We start from the raw sequence: 20,324 nt of genomic DNA on the forward strand, positions 1-20,324 counted from the left end.
CTTTTAATTTAAACGAAAGACTAAGTGTTGTAGAAATAAAATATATAAACTTGTCACTTTATCATTCTATTTTTTGTATAATATACTTAGCCAAAACGTTGTCTTCCTTATATTCATCAAGGAAAATATATTGGGAGAATTTGGAATATGGACACCAGAAGAATCAATTTTCCTAAGCAGGGTATAACTTTCAACAAATTCCTGAAGAGGGAATAAGTTACTATTCAATAATTATTATTATAATTAAGTTCAAATCAAATTTATCAAAATCTCAAAGTCTGTTAAAACAGACAACACTCAAACAGCTTAACAAGAGGGACGGATGCAGGATTCTAGTTTAAGGAGGCGAACAGTCAAGCAAGGAACAAAAAAAAGTCATGAGAAATGAAGTGCACTAAGTTAAAATGAAAGTTCAATAAACGATAATTAACAACTAAGTATTTTAACAATAAAAAACAATGTGTAAAGTAAATTATGAATGTTGGACTCTTGACAGGTGCCGAACCTGTGCAATAATAATAAATAAAACCTAACTACCACTAAAAGCAGTCAATAATCAATTCTAAGTACTGGAGCAGAGACTCTAGGTGTGCAATGGGTTACTTGATTCACCCTGTTCCCGAAGAGTTTGCTTAATCCGATATACTTGAATTAATTATTTAACTGAATTCACTAACTAGTAGACAGTGGTAAGCAGGGTCGTCTTTTCAGGGACTAGCGAGAAATTTGTTTCTTTTCAAGTCAAGATTAATGGGGGGTTTTGGAATTAAATGCCAATTAAACAAATTTAATGCAGAAAATAATTAATTAAAAGAAATAATTAAGAGAAACTCTAGCCAAGGGTACACTTCAGAAATGGTTCATGCACTGATCATCGATTCACAGATAATTCCAACACTTATTAATAGATTGGTTATAGTTGTCATGCACGCGATAAACAATCAACCTTTCCTTAATTTCTCGATAGTTAAGGTACGACTGTTAACTATTTTTCTAACCCAAAAACAACCCTAGGTACGACCGTAGGATTTAATTTCTAGATTGCATTAATAATTAGAAAGACTCAATCCTAACTAATAAACACGCTACGAGAGTTTATTTAAATTAGATCATATGTTCCCCTGACATAAACCCAATTACGCCAGTTGCTACTGAGATAGAGATAACGAACAATTACGGATTCAATTATCCCTATTTAGCAAAATAGCCTATATGAACAATTAATTATTGCGCACTAATCAATCATTCACAAGGGCTATAACGATTAGAAGTAGGAAGCATATAAATACCAATAAATAAAGAAAATAATTAAAAACGGTTTAGATCTCACAGTGATTGCTGAACCAATTCGTCAGTTGCCCCCTTGACTAGAATTGAGAAGCTAGTTCTCCATTAATGGAGAACCAGCCGTGCCAAAGTAAAAATAATCGCCCCTGCTTTTCTAATGTTTTCTCCCTTTTAAAAGTCGGCTCAGGAGGAAAAGTCCCCAACCTACGTACCTTCCAATCGTTTTTCAAAGTAAAAACAAAGTCAAAGACAAGCCTTCACGAAGTCTCCTAATCCTCTACGTTTTTTAGCCACTCAAAGGGATGAAGGAAATCCCTTTCCTTTTAGGCTAGGCCCACCAGAGAGAACAAACAGATCCCCATCCGGATTCCTCTCCTTCAAAATTGGTACCCGAGTACCAATTTTTCTAAACAATAGGAGTCCTATTATAGATAGCTTTCTTCAGCTTTTGAAATGGCCCCACTGCTTTTCCACATTGTAGTCCGCTGCTTCATTCAGTTTTGGAAGCTTTCACGTGTGCAAATTATCCTGAGAATCCATCCTTGAAAGCTGGAGTTAGGCGTGGGCACGCCAAACTATCAGGGAGTCTGCTGGAATGACGATTTTCAGTACTTTTTCTTCACCACTTCCTGTAATTAATCCCGAACACAAAACCTGAGTAGAATCCACCCAACTAGTGCAATATTTAGTCAAACAATTATGCAATAATATCAAAATATCCCACTAAAATGCACCCTATCAATCTCCCCCACACCTAAACGATGCTTGTCCTCAAGCATGAGAACATAAATCAAGTAATTAAATTCAAATAATAATATTACTCAAATCTTCTATTGCCAAGATATAATTAAAACATATGTCAAGTATTAGTGACAATTTTCAAGAAATATCTCTCCAATTAGCTTTGAAGATTAAGGACTCCTTCAATTTATGACTAACTAATCTAAGAATATAAAATATTCAACCAACATCTATAAGCAAATGGTTCGACTAGTAAGCAAAATCTCAACATTAGAATTCATGGATCAGTGGGCTAACAATTCATTTAAACACTTTCACATTTTTCACTATTAGCACTTTTTTCTAAAATATTCCCACACTTGATTGATTTTTTTTTCGGGAGAATGCTTAGTTTTTAGCCATTCAAGCGTTTTAACGCGAACTCCGACATTGGCCACATGAAGAAGCCCGGTTACTCAGCCATTATCGCTTAAAAATCACATACTCATAGTTATCGTCGCTTTTTGACGCGAAAGTCGACACTTATGGTGAAGACTTCCGGTTACTAAGCAACGATACTAGCGAAGTATAGCCGAATACTATTCATAAATAAGCATCAAATTAAAATTAAAAATCACACAAGCCCGCTTCATTTTTTAAACATGGAGAACTAAGATTAATAGCTAAACCAATTTGCACAAAAAATGCTAGACAAATATTTACAATACTTAGAAAAGTTAACCAACAAGTGCAAAAGTCACAAAATCTCAAATATTCACCAGAGAGATACCTTTGAATTTAACCATGTCATACTTAACACTTTAGAGTGTAAAATCTCAGCAGTAATAGAAAAATTTGAAACATCTAACCATCATTTATCAGAAACAGTCACAAATACGCACAAGATAGGTAAAAATTGGATAAAATTCGACTGAATCAATAAAAAAAATCCAACAAAAATACCTACACTGGCACTTTTTCAATAAAATACCAATGTACTACTCCCCCCACACCTAAACCTTACATTGTCCTCAATGTAAGCAATAAAGAATAAAATTCAAAGCAAAAAGGGACAACGAAACTTCCCTGATCATCAAAATGGGGGTTGTGACATAGCTGTAGGTGAGAGGCACAAGACATGTAAAGCTTGATGGCAAAACTGATGAAGATGAAGGCTATGATCGGCAGCTAAGCATGTCGAGTGGCTCACGATGGATAAAGGAGAATTACGCACGATAAGTAGCGATAATCAGGAACCGACGACCCGCGTTGAACAACACAACGGTGGCAGTGGAATTTGAGGTCCTTTGGTTGCGGTCTTGTGGCTGGAAAAGAAAAGAAAGGAATAAAAAGGAAAGGGAGAGAAGAAGAAAAGAGAGAAAGAAAGAAGAATCATGGGGTTTTTTTTTTCTTTTTAGGGTTAATTCCACTTTGTCCCCCCAAACTTTGGACAATTATCCACTTAAGTCCCTAAATTTTAAAATGGGACACTTAAGTCCCTAAACTTATAAATACCTCCCACTTAAGTCCCTGAACTTATAAAATGGGACACTTAAATTCCTAAACCCTTATAAAATGGGACACTTCGACCACCAACGGCATTCAGGATTTGTTAACAATTTTCCTTAAGTGGGAGGTATTTATAAGTTTAGGGACTTAAGTGTCCCATTTTGAAATTTAGGGACTTAAGTGGGTAATTGTCCAAAGTTTAGGGGGACAAAGTGGAATTAACCCTTTTTTTAAAGAAAGGAACCCCTGTGTTAGGCGTGGGTACGCCTAACTGCCTTCGAGTCTTCTGACCAACCGTCCGAAATGGAGATCCTTAAACGTGACCACCTGGCGTGGGCACGCCTAACTACTAGAGAGTTTTCTGACCAATTTTCGGAAATTGAGTTCCTTAGGCGTGACCACCTGGCATGGGCACGCCTAACTACTATAGAATCTTCTGACCGCAGATAAAAATTGCTTTCCTTAAGCGTGACCATCTGGCGTGGGCACGCCTAACTGCTGGGTAGTCTTCTGTCCGCCAATTTAAAACTTCCTTCTTCAGGCATGACCACCTAGCGTGGGCACGTCTAACTGCCAGTTCCCTGCCACAAAAGCAACAAATCAGTAAATGCAACTAACACTTAACAAAAACTCCAAAAACATAAATAAAAAAAAAACAAAATAAAGGCCTTGGGTTGCCTCCCAAACAGCGCCTTTCTTTAATGTTTTTGGCTAGACATTGCCATATTTATTCACGGAGGATAAAATCGTATAACTCGTTTCAATGTTTCATCTTCTATGTAATCCTGATAGCCCTCGTAAATAGAATAATCCTTGAGCACACGAGCTACGATCCTCGATGGACTAGTAGATAGCGCCAAACAAACAAGTAATGACCTTAAGTCTTTACTCACTCCTCTATCACAAGCACTTACTGGTTCGAGATATTTTGCCATTGTGACTCTTAACTTATTCCTGTCATGAAACTCAAAATTTTCTAGTATAATAAAATCAATCTCACTAACAGGAATTAACGAATAAGAGTTAGAAGAATATTGATTAAGGAATGGAGGAGATATCACCGTATTTGGAGATGGTTCACTGGATTCATTCACTTGAACAATTTGATATTGGGGTCCCATTTTGCGCACTTCAACTTTCTTTTCAACTGCATCTTCAGATCCTTCTTCTTGAGATTCTCGCAGTACCATGTCATTTGTCAGGATAATTGCACTCTCATCTTCCTCATGGTCGATAATAGTCTGTAAGGGCAATTTTCACTCATTCGAGAAGTCAATTGCGTTATCCTAAATGTCAATTGATCCATTTTATCTGCCAGATTACGCATTCTCGCTTGTGTCTCCTAATGAAAATCTATTGTCGCCTGATGAAAATTCATTGTCTCTTGTTGAAGTTGATGTGTCTCCTGTTGAATTTGATATGTGTTAGTAGCTATTAATTCAACTATTTCTTCAAGAGACATACCTGACATGAATGACGGTTCTTGAGACTCTAACTGTTGAAAATCTATTGGCCTTTGTTCATAATTAAAATTAGAATCATCCCACCATCCTTGCTCATACCTGTTTGAATAAGGGTCATACCACGTTTAATATTGAGATGAAAAATCTCCAAAAGTATCGATTGGAGTACTTAGACCATCTTGAAATGCAGGGCATATGTCGGTTGAATAATTTGAGGCAAAATAAGTTCCACAATTTGCAACAACCCATTGATCATTAGAAAAAATATGAGTCTCATAACCCCTTGTAGAAATCAAATCCAGTCTATCACCAAAATACGTAATGTAAGCAGCCATAAACTATATATAAAAAAAATAAGAGAAAAATAAAAAATGAAAATGAGATGAACTCAAAAAGAAACAAATTAATCAGGCACCAGTCCCCGACAACGGTGCCAAAAATTGACAGGTGCCGAATCTGTACAATAATAATAAATAAAACCTAACTACCACTAAAAGCAGTCAATAATCAATTCTAAGTACTGGAGCACGAACTCTAGGTGTGCAATGGGTTACTTGATTCACCCTGTTCCTGAAGAGTTTGCTTAATCCGATATACTTGAATTAATTATTTAACTGAATTCACTAACTAGTAGACAGTGGTAAACAGGGTCGTCTCCTCAGGGACTAGCGAGAAATTTGTTTCTTTTCAAGTCAAGATTAATGGGGGGTTTTGGGATTAAATGCCAATTAAACAAATTTAATGCAGAAAATAATTAATTAAAAGAAATAATTAAGAGAAACTCTAGCCAAGGGTACACTTTAGAAATGGTTCATGCACTGATCATCGATTCACAGATAATTCCAACATTTATTAATAGATTGGTTATAGTTGTTATGCACGCGATAAACAACCAACATTTTCTTAATTTCTCGATAGTTAAGGTACGATCTTAACTATTTCTCTAACCCAAAAACAACCCTAGGTACGACCGTAGGATTTAATTTTTAGATTGCATTAATAATTAGAAAGACCCAATCCTAACTAATAAACATGTTATGAGGGTTTATTTAAATTAGATCATATGTTCCCCTGACATAAATCCAATTACGCCAGTTGCTACTGAGATAGAGATAACGAACAATTACGGATTCAATTATCCCTATTTAGCAAAATAGCCTATATGAACAATTAATTATTGCGCACTAATCAATCATACACAAGGGCTATAACGATTAGAAGTAGGAAACATATAAATACCAATAAATAAAGAAAATAATTAAAAACGGTTTAGATCTCACAGTGATTGCTGAACCAATTCGTCAGTTGCCCCCTTGACTAGAATTGAGAAGATAGTTCTCCATTAATGGAGAACCAGCCGTGCCAAAGTAAAAATAATCGCCCCTGCTTTTCTAATGTTTTCTCCCTTTTAAAAGTCGGCTCAGGAGAAAAAGTCCCCAACCTACATACCTTCCAATCGTTTTTCAAAGTAAAAACAAAGTCAAAGACAAGCCTTCACGAAGTCTCCTAATCCTCTACGTTTTTTAGCCACTCAAAGGGATGAAGGAAATCCCTTTCCTTTTAGGCTAGGCCCACCAGAGAGAACAAACAGATCCCCATCCGGATTCCTCTCCTTCAAAATTGGTACCCGAGTACCAATTTTCCTAAACAATAGGAGTCCTATTATAGATAGCTTTCTTCAGCTTTTGAAATGGCCTCACTGCTTTTCCACATTGTAGTCCGCTGCTTCATTCAGTTTTGGAAGCTTTCACGTGTGCAAATTATCCCGAGAATCTATCCTTGAAAGCTGGAGTTAGGCGTGGGCACGCCAAACTATCAGGGAGTCTGCTGGAATGACGATTTTCAGTACTTTTTCTTCACCATTTCCTGTAATTAATCCCGAACACAAAACCTGAGTAGAATCCACCCAACTAGTGCAATATTTAGTGAAACAATTATGCAATAATATCAAAATATCCCACTAAAATGCACCCTATCAACTCTCCACCACTGTCTTATGAATACAAGGCATTTGAAACTGTGGTCATCGATTTTTTCATTTGGTCAAATGCAACTATTACTCGATGTAGGTGTTAAATCAAAGTTTTATGTTATTTAATAATTTCCTAAATTGTTTGGTAATAGCCTTTGTCGTTAGATGATGATTAGTGGTTTAAATCGAAATTGTATTCGGTTCCTTTACCAACTTGGAACTTGTGTCGAGCTATTTAGGGAACTAGCTAGTTTATAAATACAACTACTAGTAGTACTGATTTGTGTGCGTCCGGAACGGGAAGAAATAACGAATTAGAGAATTTGCCTCCCGATACTTTCCCTAGTTTCGTTCGTTTCTTCCTCGTGCCGTTCCAGTTGTTTATATTTTCCGCTGCCAAGATTATTGATTGTTTAATTCGTTCGTACTAGTTATCCTGTGAGTAAATTTTCTACACACGAACTCTACGTCTCTCAGTGTATGTCATTAATGATGGGCAAGAAAATCATCTTGAAATCATCATCAATCTTATTGTGTAATTAGTTATGAATTAACTTATAACAGGAGCAATTACAAGGGAGAAAACACTAGTAGATTTGCCTTTAGAAATGGTGGATGTTTGAAATGAGTTCAACGAATTTGGAAAAGTTAAAATTCTAGCCATGACTGAATTTTCTTGTATTTGTCATTTTTTTCTATTTGAATAATGTTTTCCTAACAATAACTAATATAAAGAAACAAAAAGTTGTTTTTCTAAGGAAACTTACATTTAAAAAAATTAATGTTTCTTAAGGTAAATATTTAATAGTTATCATATATTAACAATATAGTCTTAATAATGGTATAATATATGGAAACTAGAGTTAATCTTTTGTCGGACGCTTCATAAAGAGAAATCAAAGGAATTAAACCGACAACCAACATATTTGGATGCCTCTACCGGCCCCTTCGTCCGTTGTTGTTAACAAGTCTTCATATCAACACCAATAACAACCCCAAATTTGTATTTATGACAATGAAATTCCTCAACAAGAAGGAAAGAAACTTTCATGTCCAAAAACTTCAAAGATATGATACCTTGGGGCATCCAATTCAACAAGTTTCACTATAACAATTATCCTGATTCCATGGTGTCTGCTGCTCTCGTCTCTTGCCATTTTTCCTTATGTCAATCACACTCCAGTCATGCACTAATGTATCTTGGCTTTTTTACTCCTTTTTCCCCTAAGTTTGTTTCTTTATTCCACTATTGCTTTTACGATTAGTGACTTATTTAAGTATTACGTTTGAACTCGTGACTTATGGTGTTTGCCTCAGTTTAGGTTGGCATATTGAATTTGGGATCAGGTACATGACTACGTGGTGCTATAGTGGAGATGGGAGTTGATGAATATATCCAACCTCTTCACTGTATTTGTTATAAAAAAGAATCATTTTTCCTTCATTGATTAGCGACGTGCACTTCAATAAATAGTAATATGCACTTCAATGAAAATTAATGTGTACACAAGTGTGAAATGAAAAATTGTTAAAAGGTTTTGATGCGAGGAAAATCGGGTTTGTTTGGATTGTAAGTTATTTGAGATATTTTTACAGTAGCACTTTTTGTGATATGATGTATGTGAGATGAAAAGGTAATTGGGAAAGTAAAAAGGTGTATTGGAAATTGTAATGATGATGTAAGCAAATATATTTGGGGAAATAAAGATCAATCCAAACAAACCTGATATTTCCCATCATTCAAAATTTTGATGCAGCACATCTAATTGAATAACTAGACTTCAATTTGAAGCCAAACAAACATTTCTTCTACACAAAGCAAGCTACTTTACACACACATACACATATGGGTACTTTCTGTACAAGTACTCTTCAGATAGTTTTTAATTAATTTGTACCAGTTATTAAATAAATTTTCATATACGGTGTCATAGAGAAGATATTATATGACAAATTGTACTTGTCCCACCTTATATATTAAAAGAGAATTATTTTTTTCCTTCATTGATTAGTCATGTGCACTTTGATAAACCCAAGTAAGGACAATGATATATCGCAATAGTACAATTTTTTTAATGTAGCACAACTAATTGAATAACTCTACTTCAATTTGAGGCTAAATAAACATTTTTCCAATACAGATTGTGGTTTTCTGCATACAAGTTCGCGTACTTTATATCCAAGTACAAATAAAAAGTACTTTTTTTACCGTCGTTAATTAATGTATACAGGTGATTAAATAAAATTTCTTAGATGGTATCATAATAAAGCTAGTAATTGACGAATTGAATTTATTCAACCTCTAAGATACATAAGGGAGGGTTGGATTGGGTAAAGGAGAATAATTTTTTGTTCGTTGATTAGCAATGTGGACTGTAGTCAATATTGATATGCACTTTAATGTCTGTTAATATGCACTTTTGATAAACACAAGGGTAAAATAGAGAAATCACTAAAAGGTTTTCATGTGAGGGCAATGAAACATCAAATTATTGGATTTTTTTTGATGTAGTGTAACCAATTGGATAACCCAACTTCAATTCAAGGTGAAATAAACACTTTTCTTATACAGAATGAGGTACTTTACATACAAGTTAGGGTCCTGTTTTATGCAAGTATTTTTCTTACAATTGTTAATTATGTAAATTAATGATCAAATAAAATTCAAGTGGATGGCTGAATATTAGCTCCTATTTATACAATTTAGAAATAACAAATTTGCAAGATACAAATCTCATAATAATCACTAACTGATTTTTAAAATTTATTCTGCCAGTCACAAGGGAGGGTTGGATTGGGTAAAGGAGAATAATTTTTTCTTCGTTGATTAGCAATGTGGACTATAGTCAATATTGATATGCACTTTAATGTTTCTCAATATGCACTTTTGATAAACGCAAGGGTAAAATAGAGAAATCACTAAAAGGTTTTTATGCGAGGACAATGAAACATCAAATTATTGGAATTTTTTTTGATGTATTGTAACCAATTGAATAACTTGACTTCAATTTAAGGCCAAATAAACATTTTTCCTATACAGAATGAGACACTTTACATACAAGTTAGGGTCCTTTTTATACAAGTACTTTTCTTATAATTGTTAATTATGTAAATTAATGATCAAATAAAATTCAAGTGGATGGCTGAATATTAGATCCTAATTATACATTTTTGAAATAACAAAATTGCAAGAAACAAATCTCATAATAATCACTAACTGATTTTTTAAATATATTATGCCAATCACAGTGGATTTGAGATCAAAGAAGCATTTTAGGTTTACAAAATTTGTATTTCACATACAAATTAGAGTTTTTTTTTATTATTTTTGTAACAGTAGTGAATCAATTTAAGTTCATATTAATCTTAGTTAACTTGTCTAGCTTATGCTGCTTACTAATGTTGAATTCAAGATTGAACAAATTTTTTTCTTAATACAAAACCAATACTTTACATATACAACTTAGGTATTCATTTTTTTGATATAAATAATTTTATTAACAGATTGTTGGAAATTATCCAATACAATTTGATTTACATTAATGTTTTGATGGTAGGTTAAACATGCACTACAAAATATAGACATACAATTTAACAGATATAATGAATCTGAAAAATTGTATATAGATCTGAAAAGTATAAGAAATTTCAAATTTGTCTTCTAATAAATAAATTGTTGCAACTTTCTTCTATGCATATTGCAATAACAACTCAGGTAATCATTAACAATTAAGTGATTAGTGTCTAATTTTGGATTCGAATTTGGGTAACGTTTGTGCACATTTATATTCATTGGAGTGCACATTCATATTCTTCTTCTTTTTTTTTTGTCGAAACGTTAGAATCATTTCATTCATTGTAACGAGAAATTATAAGTGCAAGCAAAGGCTCGAAAGGTCTGTACATCTAGTGCTCAATAGCACTGAGGAAAAATCCATTCCTCATCCACAATAATGCCTAAGGCATGAAAACTTAAACTTTTGCTTCTTTCTATACTTTCTTCACTAACCAAGCAAAACAAGCACATGCGAAACAGCTTCTGTATGTTAAGTATGTCTTCTATGAAGGTAGCTAAACTGCTGTTGGAGGGGCTTCTGATCTTGATATGTCTCATCAATTCTTGGTTTTGAGAGTGAATCGTGATCCTACTCCATTTCTGCTCTAAAGCTTTACACAAAACAACTTGATGGCCACTGCTTCATTTATGGTTTTATCTCCCAAGTTTCTCTCTTTGAGTGCCCATTCTGCCATCAGAGTATTTGGATGCCTCCTAACTGTAACTCCAATCCCCAGCGAGACCTGACCGTACTGACTCTTTGTTGCCACCTCCAGAACAATTGCACCTTCTTCTTCAAGCCCCTGATGATGTTCTACATTGTTGGAAGTTGTTTCTCCTGTGCTTAACCTGATCTTAGTGTTCATGCTTTCCTCTTGTTCCAACTAGTCCTTATGAGCTTTAATAATTGTCCTAGCTAGTGAGCAGCTGCTTTTGTTTTCAAATTCCTTTTTGTTTCGTTCTTTCCACACTTGCCATAAAATTCTTGCAGTCAGTCCAATATGCTCCATCCCACTTGGCCTTTTTCTTGCCTCTGAAACTCTGATCCACCAACGTTTGAAATTTCCTTGTTGGTCTACAGCACCATCCCATTGTATTGGTGCAGCCTTCTATACCTCCTGTGTGTGTTGACAGTTCAAAAGTAAATGTTCCACTGTTTCCTGCTCTTCCCCACAGATTCTACACACTGGATCTCCCAATCTTGTCTTCCTCACTGGTAGTTCACCAGTTATGCATTTCCAAATGAAAATTTTTATCTTATGTTTGATGTTGAGCTTCCATAAGGTATTCCACATTTGCCTAGCTTGCTGGCTTCCTTCTGTGATACTTGGACTTGCTGCCTCTGCTTGTTCCTTCTCAGCATCTGTGCTCTCTTTCATAAGGAGTTTATAGCCTGAGTTGACCGTGTATATCCCCCCTGCATTGTGTTGCCAATAGTAGCTGTCCTCTCTCCCAGTCAAACTTAAGGGGATCTTTAAGATCTTCTCAGCATCCCTTTGATTGAAATACTTAAAGATGATGTTTCTATTCCATCTTTGATGACTGATTAACTCATGCACCATCTTCAAGTCACTACTTTGAGGTCTAAGGGAGGTTGGCTTACCAGAACTAGATCCAGGAATCCATCTATGATCCCAGATGCTTGTACTTCTCTCGTTGCCAATCTTTCTAATCATCCCTTTGTCAATTAAGCATCTGGCTCCTAGTAATCCTTGCCATATCCAGGATGCATTCTTGTGTGTCTTGCATGTTAAGATAGAGTCCTTAGGGAAGTATCTAGCTTTCAGCACTTTGCTAATCAGGAGGTTTGGTTTGGTGATTATTCTCCAAATCTGCTTACCCAGCAAAGCTTTATTATAAGCTGCTGTGTCCTTGAAACCCAGACCTCCTGCATTCCTCTTCATTGACATTTTCCTCCAAGATACCCAATGCAATTTGTTTTTGCCATTTGTTTCTCCCCACCAGTAATTGGCCATCAGTGAGCTAATGTCTTTACACAGCTTCCTTGGCAGTTTGAAAACAACATGGCATAAGTAGGCATTGCCATTGATACTGCCTTGAGCATCACTTCCTTGCCTACAGTACTTAGCAACTTATTCCTCCAATCCTGAAGCTTTCTCCTTATGTTTTCCTTGATGAACCCAAAGATCTGATCCTTTGTCCTAGAGATCACCATAGTCAGTCCCAGATATTTGCCTTGTTTCATCTCTACCATTCCTCCCAGAGAGCTGCACACTTCTTTTCTTTGCTCCATAGACATATTCTTACTAAAAAAGACAGAAGACTTATCCAGGTTGATCAACTGTCCTAAAGCCTTTTCATATGTTTTGAGAATCTTCATGATTTCAGTAGTCTGCTGCTTGTTAGCTTTACAAAAAATGAGGGAGTCGTCTGCAAAGAAAGGTGTGTGATGATAGGTCCTTGCCTACTGATCCTCAAACCTTTTATGTCATTCCTCTCTTCAACTTTCCTCAACAAGTTGGAGAAACCTTCTGATCAGATTAAGAATAAGTAAGGAGATAATGGGTCTCCCTGTCTTATTTCCCTTTCTGGAGTTACAAATCCTTTAGTTTCCCCATTGCAATTGAAAGAGTAGGTTACTGTTTTCAAGCAGTTAATAATCCAGTTAATCCATTTTACACAAAAGCCCATCTTCAGCATCATTGCCTGCAAAAAATGCCACTCCACTCTATCATAGGCTTTGGCCATGTCTAACTTGATTGCCATGTAACCTTTTTTTCCTTGCCTTTTATTTTTGAGGTAATGCATGTACTCATGGCTTAAGATTACATTATCTAAGATTTGTTTGTCTGGGATGAAAGTAGATTGGATGCTACTAATGCACTTTCCCAGAACTAGTTTCAGTCTATTGGCCAAAACTTTGGAAATGGTTTTGTAGATCACACTGCACAGGCTGATGGGTCTAAAATTTTTCAAACAAGTTGGATTCAAGATTTTGGGGTTTAGAAAAATAATAGTATGATTAATAGATTTAAGCATGAAGCCTGAACTAAAGAAAGATTGAATTGCTGGAATCAAATCCCCTTTGATAATGCTCTAGAACCTTTGAAAAAATAAGGGGGACATGCCATCCTGGCCTGGAGCTTTATCAGGCTACATGGAAAAGAGAGCTGATTTGATTTCTTCTTCCTCAACTGGTTTAGTTAGATTGGTGTTCATTTCCTGAGTAATTGAGTAGGGAATACCCTCTAGGATCTCAGACATATCATTCCTCCCTCCACTTGTAAACAACTCTCTAAAGAAGTCAGAGATTTCTGATATTACTTCCTCCTCACTTTCAGTCCATGAACCATTCTCCCTTTGCAATTTCCTGATTCTATTCTTAGTTCTTCTCCCCTTAACATAGGCATGGAAGTACTTTGTGTTTTTATCTCCTTCTCTTAGCCAGTCAAGCCTTGCTTTTTGGCACCAGAATTTATCTTCTTCCTTATAGGCTTCCTTAAGCTAGTTCTTGAGCTCAGTCGTAGTCTCTTTCTTATTAGCAGCATTTGAGCCTCTCACAGCCTCTAGTTCCTTCCCTAGCTCCACAATCTTTCTTTTAGAATTTACTTGGAAGGTGTTTCTCCATTTCAGTAGCTCTATTCTACGGTTTCTGATCTTTTTGGTAACTTTGAACATACATGAGCCAGGCTCTTCCCTCTGCCAAGCTTGCTCCACTACCTGTTGAACCCTTTCCTTTTGCAACCATATTTTATCAAAATAGAACCTTTTTTTTTCCTTTTCTCCTTCCCTGGATCAGTGTCTAAGAACAGTATGCTATGATCAGAAGCATAAGTGTCCATGTGTTGACATCTTGCTTTTTCACATGTCTAAACCCATTCATAGCTGGCCAAGCATCTATCTAATCTCTGCCTTTTCTCATTCATCCTCCCAATGGTTACTCCAAGTCCATGGGTGACCCTCAAAGCTTATAGCTATCAAGTTATTCTGATCTATAAAGTTCTTAAACTCCATTAAGCTTCTCTCCACTCTGAGAGTTCCTCCCCATTTTTCTTCATTAGACACTATGTCGTTGAAATCTCCTGCAATCATGAATCTGTCACCCCACAATCTATTTTTACCTCTCAAGACTCTCCATTGCTCCTTCCTAATCTGAGCATTACAGCTCGCATAAACCCCTATAAACCACCAGTCACATTGCTTATCAGTATCCTCTATTCTGACTTCAATAATGAAGGCTGTTAGGTTAACTTCCAGAACTTGTGTTTTCTCTTTCCAAAAAATAGCCTTACCTCTGGCCTTGTGCATAGCTTCCACCACTGCACTGTTGTCAAAATGTAAACCTCTAGCAATCCTATCAAGCACCTGTTTTCTATTCTTTGTCTCACTCAAGAAAATCAGGCTTGGAGAGAGGAGGTTATTCACCCTCAAATGGGAAACTGTCAAGGGGCTCCCCACTCCTTGACAATTCCACACCAAGGCTCTCATTTCCTTTGGGGGGCCCCATTAGGGAAGGACCCACCTCCACCTCAGTCATTCCTGCCATACCAGTTAACTCAAGTGGCTTAGTTTTTTTGCCTACTGACTCTTGTTGGTGTACTTCCTCCATATCCTCATCAAAAAACAGCATCTTCCTTTTCCCATTACCTATAAGATTAGTTTCCTGTTCATTCCTCTCTTTCAGAGGCCTTCTTGTTTTGATTGGTGACTTCAGCTTCTTGTATGACCTTTTAACTTGCTTTTTAATGGCTCCCTGCACCTTATCATTACTATGGGGCTCCTCCTGCAATACTGCCTCCAGTACTGGTATCTCTTGAATCTATTTTCTTGCTCCAGCCATCTTGAACTCATATCTCTGTCCTCCTCCATTTCCTCCACTTCTATTAGAGTCAGATTCTCCTCAACTTTGTCCTGTACTATCAGAGAGAGGTCCTGCTTTTCCTTAGTCAAGGGCTGGAAGTCATCTCTGAGAGCTCGTTCCATACCACTAGTTCCCACCTTATTTGAAGGGCCACTTTGATCTTTTCCTACCCTTATATCCTCCTGCTATTTCATTAAATCCTGATTGCTTCTAGATCCTAGACCTGTGGTCCTCAGTGTCTCCAGGAGTTTCTCTCCAGAATGCATCCTATTCCTTTCCTTCTCAACCATTTCCCCATTCTGAAACTTCTAATACCTCTTATCTTTCACCATTTCCTCTCTCACTATTCTATCCTTAGTTCGACTTCTGGTACTTCCTGCTCTCAACCAAGGGCCATGTTGGTGCTCTAGTAGGCTTCCTGAAGTAGTTCTTTGCTCTTTACACGTATGTTCCCCATGCCTTACTATTCCGCAGCTATAACAGAAATATGGGCATCTTTTATACTTAAAAGCTACCCATTTGAGTGACTCTGCTACGTGCACCAATGTTCCTCTGAGAAGGGGTTTAGACAAATCTACAAGAGCTAGCATTTTCAAATGTCTGCCCTCTTTTCCCCCTGCCTGAGGGACAATGACCTCTTTAACTTCTTTAAAAACTGCTCCTATCTTTCTCCCTACCTCCTTGGAGAGCCAATGCACTGGCAGATTCCAAATTTGTACCCACAGAGGTGCAAGCTCCATAGTTATCTTCTATCCCTTCTGACCATCTGTTCAGCACTAGGATTTGATTATCCATTATCCAAGGGCCTCCTATCACTATTCTTTCTTTCTCTTCTAAGTTGGGGATATTGAATTGGAACAAGTTCGGTCCCAGCTCCATTACTGTCAGATTCCTGGGGTAGCTCCATGCTCATGCTGCAGTCACAAAGTTCTTCACCCCCGTAAAGTTTGCAATTTTCTCTCCTATTATTCTTCCTATCAGACTTCCTTCACAATCTCTCACCCTACTATTAAGATCCTCAAGCTCCAGCTTAGCTCCAGATATCTCATTCCCCTCCAGTGAGAATTATCGTAACAACTCAGTCAGATCTCCCTCCATTGATGTACCAAAGATGCTAACGGGTATTCCCTCTACGTACTTAGGAAATTATGCCTTTTCACCTTCCAATTAGGTTAAAGACTAAGACACGAAACAAAGAGAAACAAAAAATACGAAAACAGAAGACAAAGACACTACTGGACAAAAACTACCTTACTAAAAGGAAACCAGGAAAACAGCAAGGTCAAGAGTGACTACACAACAAGAATCCAAAGAGCATAGAAAAAACAAAGACACGGCCAGACATGTACTACCTCAGTAAAGGGAGCAAGGAAAAGTAAAGGTGAATCAAGATTTACCTGGCTTTCAGCTTACCATAAAGTGTTGTTTTTAAGTTGTCTGTTGTTCCCTCTGGAGAGACCTCCTTAAATAACCCTGAGTGCGGTAGTTGAGCTGCTTTAAACTAGCATTTGGTGCAGATCAGATTGGTAGTGGTGATGTTTGTGAAATTTTTGTGCAAAAGTGCGGGTTAGTGCCTAGTGGGAAATTTTGAAAAAGTTTGAAACATTGATGAACTCCCACCAAAAGGGAGGTGAGCTCTTATACCAAGAGAGAGCTTCCTCTACACAATGAGACGATTTCCTTTGAAATTGTTTGGGTTAATTTGCTGTTTTTGCCTTATAAGTCATTTACTCACATTCATATTCACAAAGTTAGGTTACTTTTTATCCAAGTACAAGTACTTTTCTTACAATCGTTAATTAATATATACTAGTGATTAAATAAATTTTCTTAGATGGTATCATAATAAAGATAGTGATTGACGAATTGAATTTATTCAACCTCTAAGATACATGGGGAGGGTTGGATTGGATTGTAAGGGGGAGGGATTGTACGTAGGAGGTTTTGGGTTCAAGACCTCTTACTTACCCAAAAAAATCCTCTAGGATACATATTGGAAAAGAATAATTTTTTCTGAGTTGATTAGCAATGTGGACTATAGTCAATATTGATATGCACTTTAATGTTTCTCAATATGCACTTTTGATAAACGCAAGGGTAAAATAGAGAAATCACTAAAAGGTTTTTATGCGAGGACAATGAAACATCAAATTATTGGAATTTTTTTTGATGTATTGTAACCAATTGAATAACTTGACTTCAATTTAAGGCCAAATAAACATTTTTCCTATACAGAATGAGACACTTTACATACAAGTTAGGGTCCTTTTTATACAAGTACTTTTCTTATAATTGTTAATTATGTAAATTAATGATCAAATAAAATTCAAGTGGATGGCTGAATATTAGCTCCTAATTATACATTTTTGAAATAACAAAATTGCAAGAAACAAATCTCATAATAATCACTAACTGATTTTTTAAATATATTATGCCAATCACAGTGGATTTGAGATCAAAGAAGCATTTTAGGTTTACAAAATTTGTATTTCACATACAAATTAGAGTATTTTTTTTTATTTTTGTTACAGTAGTGAATCAATTTAAGATAATATTAATTTTTGGTTGACTGTTCAAGTGGTGCTTACTAATGTTGAATTCAAGATTGAACAAATATTTTCTTAATACAAAACCAATACTTTGTGTATACAACTTAAAAAATCATTTTTTTGACAAAAATAATTTTACTAACAGATTGTTGAAAATCGTCCAACACGATTTGATTTACATTAGTGTCTTAATGCTAGGTTAAACATACACTACACATTACAGATATACAATTTAACAGATATAATGAACTTGAAAAATTGTAAATAGATCTGAAAAATATAAGAAATTTTAAAATTGTTTTCTAATAGATAAATCGTTGCAATTTTCTTCTATGCATATTGCAATAACAACTTAGGCAATCATTAATAATTAAGTGATTAGTGTCTAATTTTGGATTCGAATTTGGGCAACTCTTGTGCACATTTATATTCACTGGAGTGCGCATTCATATTCACAAAATTGCGCTTATGTAGTTGCAATTATAAATCGGATGGTAAGAAGCAATAAAGAGAAATGTCATCGACATTCTAAAGCAAGTTATAGTAGCTTACCCTTTTTTTTATTTATTGAAGTGCACATTTATGTTCATTAGAGCGCGCACACACATATGAACAAATTATCTAATTTAGGCGATATTGAAATATGTTTCTCTGCTGGTCAGAATTTGCACATCTTCAACAAACTTCAACCCTTATCAAAATTCAAGAAAAAATTACTATAATCCGAATAAGAACTGGAACTTGCTTATGAAAATCAATCACACCAATTAAAAGATTACAACTACTGATATTTGAATGAGAACAAAATCCTAGGTAAGAGAAACAGAATTTCCTCTCTTTTGTCCGGAAAGCAGTCTTGAGTTCTGCTAGAACTAAAAGTTTGCATTCAGGAAAGTCCAAATATTGGATAACTTTGTACAGCAATTATTGACCTCTAAAATTCCCCTGCAAATGCTTCTAGTGCATCTATTACATGCAGAGAGAAATGAAGCAAAAGTAGTACAACTAGCAGGAGCAGCAGTGTACCTAATGAAGCAGCTGCTTCTTCAGACTGAGCAATGGAAACAATTACCGCAGAAGAAGTTCTTCTCTTCATCATCATCTTCGTCATCGTCTTCTGGTCTGAAATAAATTAATTAGTGGGATTTTTCAGGCAAATACTGAAGTTTGGTTGTTGAATTTTATTTTCAAAGCTAACTTCAAGCAATTGCACTTTTATTTTTTTCTCAATTTCGACGTCGTCACGGTGTCGGATAGGAAAGCCCAATCAAAAGCCTGGCATGGCCCACACTTCTATTTTTGAAGGGATATTTTGTAAATGGTGTAATTATCGGACTCGACATTACTAAATCATATAGTTGGTTATGAACGAAGATATTGTAGTTATTATTGCTGACGGGTTTTTACTTTAAGTGCAAGTTTAATTCCGAATTTACACCCGTTGGACTGCAAGTATACAGGTCGCAATTGTAGTACGAGATGTGTATCGGGTCGATCCCACGAGGAGCAATTTAAAACAATTATTAGATACTAATTTACTCTATTATTTAGACTCACAATTAATTTGAGCAGAAACTTCAGATTTTAATTCAACTACAAAAATTCTTAAATAGATAAATGCAATTTCACAATAGGAGTAGAATTCACTAAATATTAAGATCTAGGGATGTAGATTCCACTTATGACACAAAAGATCTAAAATGAATTAATTCAACACTTGTTACTGCTCTTGTTTAACCAAGGATTCATTTCCAGAAATACCAAAATCACATTCTCATGATAATAATGGGTTAAAACAGATTAGTTTGTCCTAATCTCTTGGTAAATACTAAATCTGTTCTTATTCACACATGAAATGCAGATTTCATCCACTTGAATGTATTTCTATTCTCATGAATATACAACTCAAGTTCTACTTGTGTCATTCCATTATTTTTATCATTTCTTAATGAATAAAAACAACTATAAACCTGCTATTGGTGATCAAGCAACAACAAGTAATCAAGCATACACAAGTAGACAAGTTAATACAACATATAATAAGAATGAATAACAATCAATTCATATCATTTGGCCATAAGTTTCATCTACTCCCTAGATAAAGAAAATTAGCTACTCATGAATGATAAAACACTCATAACTTCATTAATGTAAATCATCATGAATTACAAATACAAACAGAGTAAAGAAAGTCTTAGCCAAGATATGGTGAAGCCTTCCAAAAATCTCCTTTGTCTTGAACTTAGATGATTACAAGATGAAATCCCAATTGCCCCTTGCAAGTCCTAGGTAGAGAGAATATGTTCTTCTGCAAGAAGCTAAGCTACGAATGGATGTCCAGACCACTCCCTATATCTCTGCATAAAAAAACACTCAAAGGCTTATTTTTCCAAGTCAAATTTCAACTTTTGATTCCCCAAATCTAACTTTGTTATAATTGTCAATA

At 35.6% G+C, this 20,324-nt stretch overlaps 2 protein-coding genes across 2 annotated transcripts; both read right to left on the reverse strand.

Annotated features, from left to right (window-relative positions):
• Positions 1–12,482: 12,482 nt before the first annotated feature.
• LOC113700731 (uncharacterized) lies at positions 12,483–12,848 on the reverse strand. Its single transcript, XM_027221187.1, has one exon. It carries the CDS (start codon positions 12,846–12,848, stop codon positions 12,483–12,485), a length of 366 nt encoding a protein of 121 aa, XP_027076988.1.
• A 1,538-nt stretch (positions 12,849–14,386) lies between these two features.
• LOC140011303 (uncharacterized) lies at positions 14,387–14,956 on the reverse strand. The gene has a single exon (XM_072060093.1). It carries the CDS (start codon positions 14,954–14,956, stop codon positions 14,387–14,389), a length of 570 nt encoding a protein of 189 aa, XP_071916194.1.
• Positions 14,957–20,324: the final 5,368 nt, after the last annotated feature.

Source organism: Coffea arabica, chromosome 7e (genome assembly GCF_036785885.1).
Source record: "Coffea arabica cultivar ET-39 chromosome 7e, Coffea Arabica ET-39 HiFi, whole genome shotgun sequence".
Lineage (NCBI taxonomy): Eukaryota > Viridiplantae > Streptophyta > Magnoliopsida > Gentianales > Rubiaceae > Coffea > Coffea arabica.

Excerpts from the sequence above, each read along its gene's own strand:
- LOC113700731 (XM_027221187.1), bottom strand. The coding sequence starts at position 12,848 with ATGAAGATTCTCAAAACATATGAAAAGGCTTTAGGACAGTTGATCAAC.
- LOC140011303 (XM_072060093.1), bottom strand. The coding sequence starts at position 14,956 with ATGAGAGCCTTGGTGTGGAATTGTCAAGGAGTGGGGAGCCCCTTGACA.